Source organism: Procambarus clarkii, chromosome 2 (genome assembly GCF_040958095.1).
Source record: "Procambarus clarkii isolate CNS0578487 chromosome 2, FALCON_Pclarkii_2.0, whole genome shotgun sequence".
Lineage (NCBI taxonomy): Eukaryota > Metazoa > Arthropoda > Malacostraca > Decapoda > Cambaridae > Procambarus > Procambarus clarkii.
This window is the reverse complement of record NC_091151.1, coordinates 53,092,669-53,106,826: the sequence shown is the minus strand read 5'-3', so window position 1 is coordinate 53,106,826 and position 14,158 is coordinate 53,092,669. Positions and strand designations below refer to the sequence as shown.

The 14,158-nt window shown below is 45.6% G+C and overlaps 1 protein-coding gene across 1 annotated transcript in view; it reads left to right on the top strand.

Annotated features, from left to right (window-relative positions):
• The first annotated feature begins 1,424 nt into the window (after positions 1–1,424).
• The window catches only part of LOC138366635 (mucin-22-like), a 28,776-nt gene continuing 16,042 nt past the window's right edge, over positions 1,425–14,158 (top strand). The window contains exon 1 of the mRNA XM_069327816.1: positions 1,425–1,478. Within this exon, the coding sequence (XP_069183917.1) occupies positions 1,425–1,478 (54 nt within the window). The remainder of the gene's footprint in view (positions 1,479–14,158) is intronic.

The following is a 14,158-nucleotide window of genomic DNA, read 5'->3' as shown; positions in this document are numbered from 1 at the left end:
AGGGTCTGAAAAAGACATGCAAAAGTTTTTCCGGATAGGCCTGTACAACAAAGACAAGGATCGGTTGATCAAGGTAGTACTCAGAATGAATCCATCAAGGAGGACATTCTAGTAGAAAAGACCAAACTGAAATATGTAACGAATTACGGAAAGGTATTCCTTCAGAGGGACATAACCAGGGAAGAGATAATACAGGCAGCAGATGCAAAGGAAAAGGCGAAGGTTGAGGGAAGGGAGCCAGGAACCTCAACCTCGGACCCAGCAATCCCAGAGGGGAGAGGGGAAACTTAAATCCAACAATTTGGGAACCCCAGAATGGGGCTGCAAAACCCAACTCACCGCTCCATACGAGCCCCCACCCACCCCAAGAACATATCCTTCCTTGCCCCCTTCACAATGCTCACCATACCTAACAAATCCACCCTTCCTCCCTACCCTGAGTACCCCCTTGCCTTCCCATACCCTGGTCTTCTTCCTGCCCCAAACAGGCAGAGGCAAGATCTAAGTCCTCCATTTCCCCACTATTGCTACCCAAGCAGCAATGCCCATGGAACAGCTTCCCACACTAGTGGGGAGGGTGAGTGAAAATGGATATAGGAAAATGAGCTTCAAGGTAATGTACTCGATGTACATTATGTACATCGAGTTATTAAAACATCAATGGGATTACCAACAATGCAAGTGAACTGACAGAAAGGGCGCAGGAAGAAAACCCAGATGTAATGGGAATCACAGAAACGAAATTGTCAGGAGTCATACAAACGCTGTGTTTCCAAAGGACTACTATATAATAAGGAAGGAGAGGGAAGGGAGAGGAGGAGGAGGAGGAGGATTGGCCCTGCTGATAAGGACGGACTGGAGCTTTGAAGAGATGGAAACTCCGAACTGTGATGGATTCAGAGACTATGTAACAGAAACTATGGCAATGGGTGGACCGAAGATAATAGTAGCAGTCAGTTACAACCCTCCACTAAATGACAGAAGACCCCTGACAGGAGTTCGACAGAAACAACATGGCAACCAGTAATATAATAGAGAGAGCAGCTTCAGTTGCCTGCAGGAATGGATTCAGACTCTTAATCAGGGGCGATTTCAACCATGGAAAGATAGACTGGGAGAATGGGGACCCATATGGAGGTGAAGACACAGGGAGAGCTAAACTCTTGGAAGTGACAGCAAGGAACGTTCTAAGCAAACATTTCAAGGGACCCACATTAATGAGAGAGAATGACGAACCAGCTAGACTCGATCTAATATTCAACTTGAATGAGTCAGAAATAAGAGAAGTCAAATTTGAAGCTCCCATCGGAATGAGTGATGAAAGTGTATTGACATTTGAGTAATTGGTAGAGGTAGGGATAACCTATCCAAGGATGGGATTCGAAGGGAAAAGTCTAAATTACAGAGGAGGAAAATATGGCGAGATGAGGAACTTCCTAATGGGAATACCATGGGAAACAGAACTTAGAGAAATGACTGTACAGGATATGATGGATTATGTCACCCAGAAGTGCCAGGAAGCTGCAGACAGGTTTATCCCGACCCAAAAAGAGAAAAATGGAAAGCAACAGAAGAATCGATGGTTCAATCGGGAATGTACGGTAGCGAAACAATTGAGTGAAAGAACATGGAGAAACTGCGGGAATAACAGAACACCAGAGAGCAGGGAGAGATACCAGAGGGCCAGAAATGAGTACCTTAGAGTGAGGAGAGAAACACAGAGACAGTATGAAAATGACATCGCGAGTAAAGCTAAGACCCAACCAAAACTGCTCCACAGCCACATCAGGAGGAAAAACAGCAACGAAGGAAGAAGTGATAAAACTGGAAAAAGGGGAGAACGGATACACAGAGATATCAGGAGGTGTTTGTAGAACTCAACAAAAGACAACAGGAGGTCTTCGCAAAAGAACAAGGAGAGGTCCCTGCTCTAAATGAGGAGGAAAACCAAGCTGCCTTGGAGGAATTTTACCTCACCAGTGATGAGGTCACAGGGACTCTGTTGGAGCTGAATGTGACAAAAGCTGTTGGACTTGATAGAATCTCACCGTGGATACTAAAAGAAGGTGCCGAGGCACTATATGTGCCACTCTATGGTGAACAGGTCACTAGAAACAGGTGACTTACCGGAAAGCTGGAAGACATCTAATGTAGTCCCAAAATATCTAATGGGTGACTGGCCAGAGGCACTGAACTACAGGCCAGTTTCCCCTAACTTGAATACCATACAAGGTGATGGAGAAGATCGTGAGGAAAATGCTCGTAGACCTTTTCTGGAGGGAAATAGCTTTGTAACACACCACCAGCATGGGTTCAGAGATGGTAAATCGTGCCTCATGATTAACGGCGATTGAGCGGACAGAACACTGGACGCGTGATCCTGTGGTCCCGGGTTCGATCCCGGGCGCCGGGGAGAAACAATTGGCAGAGTTTCTTTCACCCTGATGCTCCTGTTACCTAGCAGTAATTAGGTTCCTGGGAGTTAGTCAGCTGTCACAGGCTGATTCCTCGGGGTGGAAGCCTGGTCGAGGACAGGGCCGCGGGGACACTAAAGCCCCGAAATTATCTCAAGATAACCTCAAGATAACCTCGCAGGTTTAATAGAATTCTATGACCAAGCAACACAAATTAGGCAAGAAAGAGAAGGGTGGGCAGACAACATTTTCTTGGACTGTCAAAAATCCTTTGACACAGTTCCTCACAAAAAGCTGTTACAAAAGTTGGAGCAACAGGTAGGAGTAAAAGGTAAGTTGCACTAGTGGATAAGGGAGTATCTAAGCAACAGGAAACAGCGAGTAACGGTGAGGGGGGAGGCATCAGAGTGGCCCGACAGACCACTGGAACATTATCTAACACAGTGCACAGTTACAAACCCATTAAGATTTCAACTTAGATTCAACAGAGCAGAAGAAGTTGTTAAACATATGGGGCAAAATCTTACTGAAGCGACCATACGAGTAATAAATACTTATACTCCGCCCAAGTAAAACAGAAACAAGAAACACTTAGTGGGCCAGCCAGAGGCTTAGGGCCCGCGCAGGAATATCCCTGAAAAAAAAATCTGATTGGCGAGATGTCACCAGCAGAGTCCCACAGGGCTCTGCACTTGGACCCACCCTGTTTCTAATATATGTAAACGACCTTCCTGAGGGTATAGACTCAATTCCTCTCAATGTTTGCTGATGATACAAAAATTAGGAGAAGAACCAAGACAAATGAAGATAGACAGAGACTACAGGACGACCTGGACAAACTGGTGGAATGGTCTAGAAAATGGCTACTAAAGTTGAACTCAAGAAAGTGTAAAGTAATGAAATTAGGCGAAGGGAACAGAAGGTTGAACACAATGTAACATCTGGGAGGTGATATCCTGCAAGAGTCCAATAGAGAGAAAGATCCGGAGGTTGATATCACACCGAACCTGTCCCCAGAGGCCTACATCAAAAGGATATCAATAGCGGCATGTGCTAGACTGGCCAACATAAGGCCTTAAGAAACTTGTGTAAGGAATCATTCAGGACCTTGTATACCACTTATGTAAGACCAATCCTGAAGAATGCAGCTCCAGCCTTTTAGTCCATACCTAGTTAAACACAAGACAAAGTTAGAGAAGATTTAGAGGTATACCACCAGACTAGTCCCGGAACTGAGAGATATGTGCTACGAGGAAAGGCTAAGGGAGCTAAACCTCACGTCCCTGGAAAACAGAAGAGTAAGGGGAGACATGATAACCACCTACAAAGGTCTCTGGAAATTGACAAGGTGGACAAAGATAAACTCTTTAGCACGGGTGGGACACGAAGAAGGGGACACAGGTGGAAACTTAGTACCCAGATGAGCCACAGAGACGTTAGAATCTCTTTTTCCAGTGTCAGAGTAGTTAACAAATGGAATGTATTATGCAGTGATGTGGTGGAGGCTGACTCCATACACAGATTCAAATGTAGATATGATAGAGCCCAGTAGGCTCAGGAATCTGTACACCAGTTGATTGACAGATGTGAGGCGGGATCAAAGAGCCAGAGCTCAACCCCCGCGAGCACAACTAGGTAAATACAACTAGGTGAGTGCACACACACACACACACAACCACTCTATATGGCAACTGAAGCGTCCATGGCTCTCCCAGTTAATCAGCTTCTAATTAATGTTCCATACATAATGTTCCATGGTATTGACCTTCTCCTAACTAACGACAAAATAACAGGCATGATTTACCTATGATATAAGATGACACATTTCTCCTCCAGCATCTCTTAACCTTCACGGCTATGATGAACCTACCCGAAGACGGGAGGCTGAGTTAATGAGGGAGACTCACACACACTGGGCCACGCACGGTGCCCCGGGAGTGGTATTCACGGTACCCGGGAGTGGTACTCACAGTACCCGCTCGAGTAATATATACATACCCACGGTATATATATTACTACCAACATTCTGTCGCAGGAGGTGGTCGTGTGTGTCTTCCACTGTCTCCTTCTATCCCCAGTGGAAGTCTGGGAAATTGCCTGCCAATTCCCACTGTCCCAAGAGGCCGACTTGTATCGTCTCTGTCAGCTTCCCCTGTCTAAAAAGTTCGTCTGAAACAGTGTCTGTCATTGTATAAGTCCACAAAGACCGACATATACAGTGACTTTCAGCACCGACTGTCTTTTTTTTTTTTTTTTTTTTTTGAGATATATACAAGAGTTGTTACATTCTTGTACAGCCACTAGTACGCGTAGCGTTTCGGGCAGGTCCCTGGAATACGATCCCCGCCGCGAAGAATCGTAATTTAATCGGGGGTCTCAAGAACCCCACTGACGGTACAGTATCTGTCAGCGCCCACTGTCCCAAGAACCCCACTCACGGTACAGTATCTGTCAGCGCCCACTGTCCCAAGAACCGCACTGACGGTATAGTGTCTGTCAGCGCCCACTGTCCCAAGAACCCCACTCACGGTACAGTATCTGTCAGCGCCCACTGTCCCAAGAACCGCACTGACGGTATAGTGTCTGTCAGCGCCCACTGTCCAAAGAACCCCGCTGACGGCACAGTATCTGTCAGCGCCCACTGTCCCAAAAGGCCGACACATCTCGCCGCTCTTCCCCCAAGATAAACACCAACTTTGTCTCCAGCACAAGTCAGCAGTTCCTCTGGACGTGCACTGCCTCTCGCCTCTCCCTCTACAGACGCTCGCTATTGTACATAACTGTTTATTACAAGTAAAACACTTGGTCGAAAACACAGAACTTTTCAGTCCAGATATTATCATTTTGTAATCTTCTGAGTGCGAGATTATTTATTCTGTTTCCTTATTGTACACTCGGGCACAACAGTTTTCGAATATCCAACATGGATATCTGGCTGTTGCTCCATTAGCTAATTGCTTCTGTGAATGAGCCTTAGTTTTCATGTAGGGTTGGTAAATATTCTTTGGTTGCCAGTATTCCTTAGATCTTGTTTGATAAAGATTTAAAATGCTTTTGTCACACCTACTGTGTCGCAACGTAGGTCACACATACTGTGTCACAACGTAAGTCACACTTACTGTGTCACAACTTTAGTCACACTCTTGGTGATTTTCTGTTATCCAGTGCATGTAACAGTTCTCGTTACTTTATGTTTCTTTTACAACCACGACCACAGCTCTTGTTACTCCAACTGCCACAGCTTGTGTGACACTTACAGGCACGGCCTCTGTCACACACACTGTCAGCTACTGTCACATCCACTGTCAGCTACTGTCACATCCTCTGTCAGCTACTGTCACATCCTCTGTCAGCTGCTGTCACATCCTCTGTCAGCTACTGTCACATCCACTGTCAGCTACTGTCACATCCACTGTCAGCTTCTGTCACACACACTGTCAGCTACTGTCACATCCACTGTCAGCTTCTGTCACATCCACTGTCAGCTTCTGTCACATCCACTGTCAGCTTCTGTCACATCCACTGTCAGCTTCAGTCACATCCACTGTCAGCTTCTGTCACATCCACTGTCAGCTTCAGTCACATCCACTGTCAGCTTCTGTCACATCCACTGTCAGCTTCAGTCACATCCACTGTCAGCTTCTGTCACATCCACTGTCAGCTGCTGTCACATCCACTGTCAGCTTCTGTCACATCCACTGTCAGCTTCTGTCACATCCACTGTCAGCTGCTGTCACATCCACTGTCAGCTGCTGTCACATAGACTGTCACTGCTTTCATTTCACTAGTTTGGTCATCTCTTGTTCAACTAACTTTTTCCTAACCTAACTTTTTCGGCTACCTAACCTAACCTAACCTAAAAAGATAGGTTAGGTTAGGTTAGGTAGGGTTGGTTAGGTTCGGTCATATATCTACGTTAATTTTAACTCAAATAAAAAAAATTGACCTCATGCATAATGAAATGGGTAGCTTTATCATTTCATAAGAAAAAAATTTGAGAAAATATAATAATTCAGGAAAACTTGGCTTATTAGGCAAATCGGGCCTTGCATAGTAGGCCGAGTACGACGTTCTGGCTACTAGTACGACATATATATATATATATATATATATATATATATATATATATATATATATATATATATATATATATATATATATACATATATATATATATATATATATATATATATATATATATATATATATATATATATATATATATATATATATATATATATATATATATGTCGTACCTAGTAGCCAGAACGCACTTCTCAGCCTACTATGCAAGGCCCGATTTGCCTAATAAGCCTAGTTTTTATGAATTAATGTTTTTTCGACAACCTAACCTACCTAACCTAACCTAACCTAACTTTTTCGGCTACCTAACCTAACCTAACATATAAAGATAGGTTAGGTTAGGTTAGGTAGGGTTGGTTAGGTTTGGTCATATATCTACGTTAATTTTAACTCCAATAAAAAAAATTGATATATTCATTCCTTCTGAAGATGTATTTAATATACGAAAGTACTTAAGGAAATTCCTGTTTCATTTTCCTCCGTAGTCTGACATTGTCACATTCTTAATCACGTGTTTATTTTCGTGATATACACACACACACACACATATATATATATATATATATATATATATATATATATATATATATATATATATATATATATATATATATATATATATATATATATATATATATATATATATATATATATATATATATATATCTCAAGGAATTGGGGTCCAAGCTCATTGACGTCACCAGAGACCCAAGGGCTTCCAGTTTTTTATTTCAGCGTCTCAGTGTGGCGATCCAGAGGGGAAATGCCTGCTGCGTCCTCGGTTCCTGTCCAGAAGCGGAGGAGCTTCAAGAGATCCATAACCTTTAGGCATTTGTCTTGTATGTTTTGTAACCTTTAAATACACAATAAAGGAAAAAAAAAAAAAAAAAAAGGGAAGGGGGTGGTAGGAGAAAAGCACACAGAAACTGTATTGGAGGGGACCTACATTCCCTCCAATGCGTTATGTGTGGTTTCCTCCGAGGCTATGGGTCCCCCTTCTTCCAGCCAGAGGTGGTACTCCCTTCCCTATATATTTGCTATTTTAATAAAAAAAATATATATATATATATATATATATATATATATATATATATATATATATATATATATATATATATATATATATATATATATATATATATATATATATATATATATATATATATAAATGTGAGAAAGCTGCATGAACGCGCAAGCCATATATCACTAAGAACTCTTTTACCCGGCCAGGATTCGAACCCATGCCGTCCAGGATCACCCCTAAACGTACACAGTACCGTGACCACCGCACCAATGATCGTCTATAAGGATTGGTCAGTCTTGGCGCTTATTAACTAAGCTCCCTGACTGACCAATCCCCGACGACACTCATGGATCCATTTGGGTACAGTTTTTCATCAAATTCTGGCGCATGCACGGGCCGCACTGAGTCTAACATGTGTGAGAAAGCTGCATGAACGCGCAAGCCATATATCACTAAGAACTCTTTGACCCGGCCAGGATTCGAACCCATGCCGTCCAGGATCACCCCTAAACGTACACAGTACCGTGACCACCGCACCAATGATCGTCTATAAGGATTGGTCAGTCTTGGCGCTTATTAACTAAGCTCCCTGACTGACCAATCCCCGACGACACTCATGGATCCATTTGGGTACAGTTTTTCATCAAATTCTGGCGCATGCACGGGCCGCACTGAGTCTAACATGTGTGAGAAAGCTGCATGAACGCGCAAGCCATATATCACTAAGAACTCTTTGACCCGGCCAGGATTCGAACCCATGCCGTCCAGGATCACCCCTAAACGTACACAGTACCGTGACCACCGCACCAATGATCGTCTATAAGGATTGGTCAGTCTTGGCGCTTATTAACTAAGCTCCCTGACTGACCAATCCCCGACGACACTCATGGATCCATTTGGGTACAGTTTTTCATCAAATTCTGGCGCATGCACGGGCCGCACTGAGTCTAACATGTGTGAGAAAGCTGCATGAACGCGCAAGCCATATATCACTAAGAACTCTTTGACCCGGCCAGGATTCGAACCCATGCCGTCCAGGATCACCCCTAAACGTACACAGTACCGTGACCACCGCACCAATGATCGTCTATAAGGATTGGTCAGTCTTGGCGCTTATTAACTAAGCTCCCTGACTGACCAATCCCCGACGACACTCATGGATCCATTTGGGTACAGTTTTTCATCAAATTCTGGCGCATGCACGGGCCGCACTGAGTCTAACATGTGTGAGAAAGCTGCATGAACGCGCAAGCCATATATCACTAAGAACTCTTTGACCCGGCCAGGATTCGAACCCATGCCGTCCAGGATCACCCCTAAACGTACACAGTACCGTGACCACCGCACCAATGATCGTCTATAAGGATTGGTCAGTCTTGGCGCTTATTAACTAAGCTCCCTGACTGACCAATCCCCGACGACACTCATGGATCCATTTGGGTACAGTTTTTCATCAAATTCTGGCGCATGCACGGGCCGCACTGAGTCTAACATGTGTGAGAAAGCTGCATGAACGCGCAAGCCATATATCACTAAGAACTCTTTGACCCGGCCAGGATTCGAACCCATGCCGTCCAGGATCACCCCTAAACGTACACAGTACCGTGACCACCGCACCAATGATCGTCTATAAGGATTGGTCAGTCTTGGCGCTTATTAACTAAGCTCCCTGACTGACCAATCCCCGACGACACTCATGGATCCATTTGGGTACAGTTTTTCATCAAATTCTGGCGCATGCACGGGCCGCACTGAGTCTAACATGTGTGAGAAAGCTGCATGAACGCGCAAGCCATATATCACTAAGAACTCTTTGACCCGGCCAGGATTCGAACCCATGCCGTCCAGGATCACCCCTAAACGTACACAGTACCGTGACCACCGCACCAATGATCGTCTATAAGGATTGGTCAGTCTTGGCGCTTATTAACTAAGCTCCCTGACTGACCAATCCCCGACGACACTCATGGATCCATTTGGGTACAGTTTTTCATCAAATTCTGGCGCATGCACGGGCCGCACTGAGTCTAACATGTGTGAGAAAGCTGCATGAACGCGCAAGCCATATATCACTAAGAACTCTTTGACCCGGCCAGGATTCGAACCCATGCCGTCCAGGATCACCCCTAAACGTACACAGTACCGTGACCACCGCACCAATGATCGTCTATAAGGATTGGTCAGTCTTGGCGCTTATTAACTAAGCTCCCTGACTGACCAATCCCCGACGACACTCATGGATCCATTTGGGTACAGTTTTTCATCAAATTCTGGCGCATGCACGGGCCGCACTGAGTCTAACATGTGTGAGAAAGCTGCATGAACGCGCAAGCCATATATCACTAAGAACTCTTTGACCCGGCCAGGATTCGAACCCATGCCGTCCAGGATCACCCCTAAACGTACACAGTACCGTGACCACCGCACCAATGATCGTCTATAAGGATTGGTCAGTCTTGGCGCTTATTAACTAAGCTCCCTGACTGACCAATCCCCGACGACACTCATGGATCCATTTGGGTACAGTTTTTCATCAAATTCTGGCGCATGCACGGGCCGCACTGAGTCTAACATGTGTGAGAAAGCTGCATGAACGCGCAAGCCATATATCACTAAGAACTCTTTGACCCGGCCAGGATTCGAATCCTGGATCCATGAGTGTCGTCGGGGATTGGTCAGTCAGGGAGCTTAGTTAATAAGCGCCAAGACTGACCAATCCTTATAGACGATCATTGGTGCGGTGGTCACGGTACTGTGTACGTTTAGGGGTGATCCTGGACGGCATGGGTTCGAATCCTGGCCGGGTCAAAGAGTTCTTAGTGATATATGGCTTGCGCGTTCATGCAGCTTTCTCACACATGTTAGACTCAGTGCGGCCCGTGCATGCGCCAGAATTTGATGAAAAACTGTACCCAAATGGATCCATGAGTCTCGTCGGGGATTGGTCAGTCAGGGAGCTTAGTTAATAAGCGCCAAGACTGACCAATCCTTATAGACGATCATTGGTGCGGTGGTCACGGTACTGTGTACGTTTAGGGGTGATCCTGGACGGCATGGGTTCGAATCCTGGCCGGGTCAAAGAGTTCTTAGTGATATATGGCTTGCGCGTTCATGCAGCTTTCTCACACATGTTAGACTCAGTGCGGCCCGTGCATGCGCCAGAATTTGATGAAAAACTGTACCCAAATGGATCCATGAGTGTCGTCGGGGATTGGTCAGTCAGGGAGCTTAGTTAATAAGCGCGCCAAGACTGACCAATCCTTATTGACGATCATTGGTGCGGTGGTCACGGTACTGTGTACGTTTAGGGGTGATCCTGGACGGCATGGGTTCGAATCCTGGCCGGGTCAAAGAGTTCTTCGTGATATATGGCTTGCGCGTTCATGCAGCTTTCTCACACATGTTAGACTCAGTGCGGCCCGTGCATGCGCCAGAATTTGATGAAAAACTGTACCCAAATGGATCCATGAGTGTCGTCGGGGATTGGTCAGTCAGGGAGCTTAGTTAATAAGCGCCAAGACTGACCAATCCTTATAGACGATCATTGGTGCGGTGGTCACGGTACTGTGTACGTTTAGGGGTGATCCTGGACGGCATGGGTTCGAATCCTGGCCGGGTCAAAGAGTTCTTAGTGATATATATATATATATATATATATATATATATATATATATATATATATATATATATATATATATATATATATATATATATATATATATATATATATATATATATATATATAACTGAAAACTCACACCCCAGAAGTGACTCGAACCCATACTCCCACAACTGGTATGTACAGGGACGCCTTAATCCGCTTGACCATCACGACCGGACATAAGGAAGTGATAGCCGAGGCTATATGAACCACTTCCCCGCCGGCACTCGGATGGTAATCTTGGGCATAGCATTTTATCAAATCACCTCATACTTTGGGGCACACGTGAGGAACACAAATGCAAACAAGCCTGAATGGTCCCCAGGACTATATACAACTGAAAACTCACACCCCAGAAGTGACTCGAACCCATACTCCCACAACTGGTATGTACAGGGACGCCTTAATCCGCTTGACCATCACGACCGGACATAAGGAAGTGATAGCCGAGGCTATATGAACCACTTCCCCGCCGGCACTCGGATGGTAATCTTGGGCATAGCATTTTATCAAATCACCTCATACTTTGGGGCACACGTGAGGAACACAAATGCAAACAAGCCTGAATGGTCCCCAGGACTATATACAACTGAAAACTCACACCCCAGAAGTGACTCGAACCCATACTCCCACAACTGGTATGTACAGGGACGCCTTAATCCGCTTGACCATCACGACCGGACATAAGGAAGTGATAGCCGAGGCTATATGAACCACTTCCCCGCCGGCACTCGGATGGTAATCTTGGGCATAGCATTTTATCAAATCACCTCATACTTTGGGGCACACGTGAGGAACACAAATGCAAACAAGCCTGAATGGTCCCCAGGACTATATACAACTGAAAACTCACACCCCAGAAGTGACTCGAACCCATACTCCCACAACTGGTATGTACAGGGACGCCTTAATCCGCTTGACCATCACGACCGGACATAAGGAAGTGATAGCCGAGGCTATATGAACCACTTCCCCGCCGGCACTCGGATGGTAATCTTGGGCATAGCATTTTATCAAATCACCTCATACTTTGGGGCACACGTGAGGAACACAAATGCAAACAAGCCTGAATGGTCCCCAGGACTATATACAACTGAAAACTCACACCCCAGAAGTGACTCAGTTGTATATAGTCCTGGGGACCATTCAGGCTTGTTTGCATTTGTGTTCCTCACGTGTGCCCCAAAGTATGAGGTGATTTGATAAAATGCTATGCCCAAGATTACCATCCGAGTGCCGGCGGGGAAGTGGTTCATATAGCCTCGGCTATCACTTCCTTATGTCCGGTCGTGATGGTCAAGCGGATTAAGGCGTCCCTGTACATACCAGTTGTGGGAGTATGGGTTCGAGTCACTTCTGGGGTGTGAGTTTTCAGTTGTATATAGTCCTGGGGACCATTCAGGCTTGTTTGCATTTGTGTTCCTCACGTGTGCCCCAAAGTATGAGGTGATTTGATAAAATGCTATGCCCAAGATTACCATCCGAGTGCCGGCGGGGAAGTGGTTCATATAGCCTCGGCTATCACTTCCTTATGTCCGGTCGTGATGGTCAAGCGGATTAAGGCGTCCCTGTACATACCAGTTGTGGGAGTATGGGTTCGAGTCACTTCTGGGGTGTGAGTTTTCAGTTGTATATAGTCCTGGGGACCATTCAGGCTTGTTTGCATTTGTGTTCCTCACGTGTGCCCCAAAGTATGAGGTGATTTGATAAAATGCTATGCCCAAGATTACCATCCGAGTGCCGGCGGGGAAGTGGTTCATATAGCCTCGGCTATCACTTCCTTATGTCCGGTCGTGATGGTCAAGCGGATTAAGGCGTCCCTGTACATACCAGTTGTGGGAGTATGGGTTCGAGTCACTTCTGGGGTGTGAGTTTTCAGTTGTATATAGTCCTGGGGACCATTCAGGCTTGTTTGCATTTGTGTTCCTCACGTGTGCCCCAAAGTATGAGGTGATTTGATAAAATGCTATGCCCAAGATTACCATCTGAGTGCCGGCGGGGAAGTGGTTCATATAGCCTCGGCTATCACTTCCTTATGTCCGGTCGTGATGGTCAAGCGGATTAAGGCGTCCCTGTACATACCAGTTGTGGGAGTATGGGTTCGAGTCACTTCTGGGGTGTGAGTTTTCAGTTGTATATAGTCCTGGGGACCATTCAGGCTTGTTTGCATTTGTGTTCCTCACGTGTGCCCCAAAGTATGAGGTGATTTGATAAAATGCTATGCCCAAGATTACCATCCGAGTGCCGGCGGGGAAGTGGTTCATATAGCCTCGGCTATCACTTCCTTATGTCCGGTCGTGATGGTCAAGCGGATTAAGGCGTCCCTGTACATACCAGTTGTGGGAGTATGGGTTCGAGTCACTTCTGGGGTGTGAGTTTTCAGTTGTATATAGTCCTGGGGACCATTCAGGCTTGTTTGCATTTGTGTTCCTCACGTGTGCCCCAAAGTATGAGGTGATTTGATAAAATGCTATGCCCAAGATTACCATCCGAGTGCCGGCGGGGAAGTGGTTCATATAGCCTCGGCTATCACTTCCTTATGTCCGGTCGTGATGGTCAAGCGGATTAAGGCGTCCCTGTACATACCAGTTGTGGGAGTATGGGTTCGAGTCACTTCTGGGGTGTGAGTTTTCAGTTGTATATAGTCCTGGGGACCATTCAGGCTTGTTTGCATTTGTGTTCCTCACGTGTGCCCCAAAGTATGAGGTGATTTGATAAAATGCTATGCCCAAGATTACCATCCGAGTGCCGGCGGGGAAGTGGTTCATATAGCCTCGGCTATCACTTCCTTATGTCCGGTCGTGATGGTCAAGCGGATTAAGGCGTCCCTGTACATACCAGTTGTGGGAGTATGGGTTCGAGTCACTTCTGGGGTGTGAGTTTTCAGTTGTATATAGTCCTGGGGACCATTCAGGCTTGTTTGCATTTGTGTTCCTCACGTGTGCCCCAAAGTATGAGGTGATTTGATAAAATGCT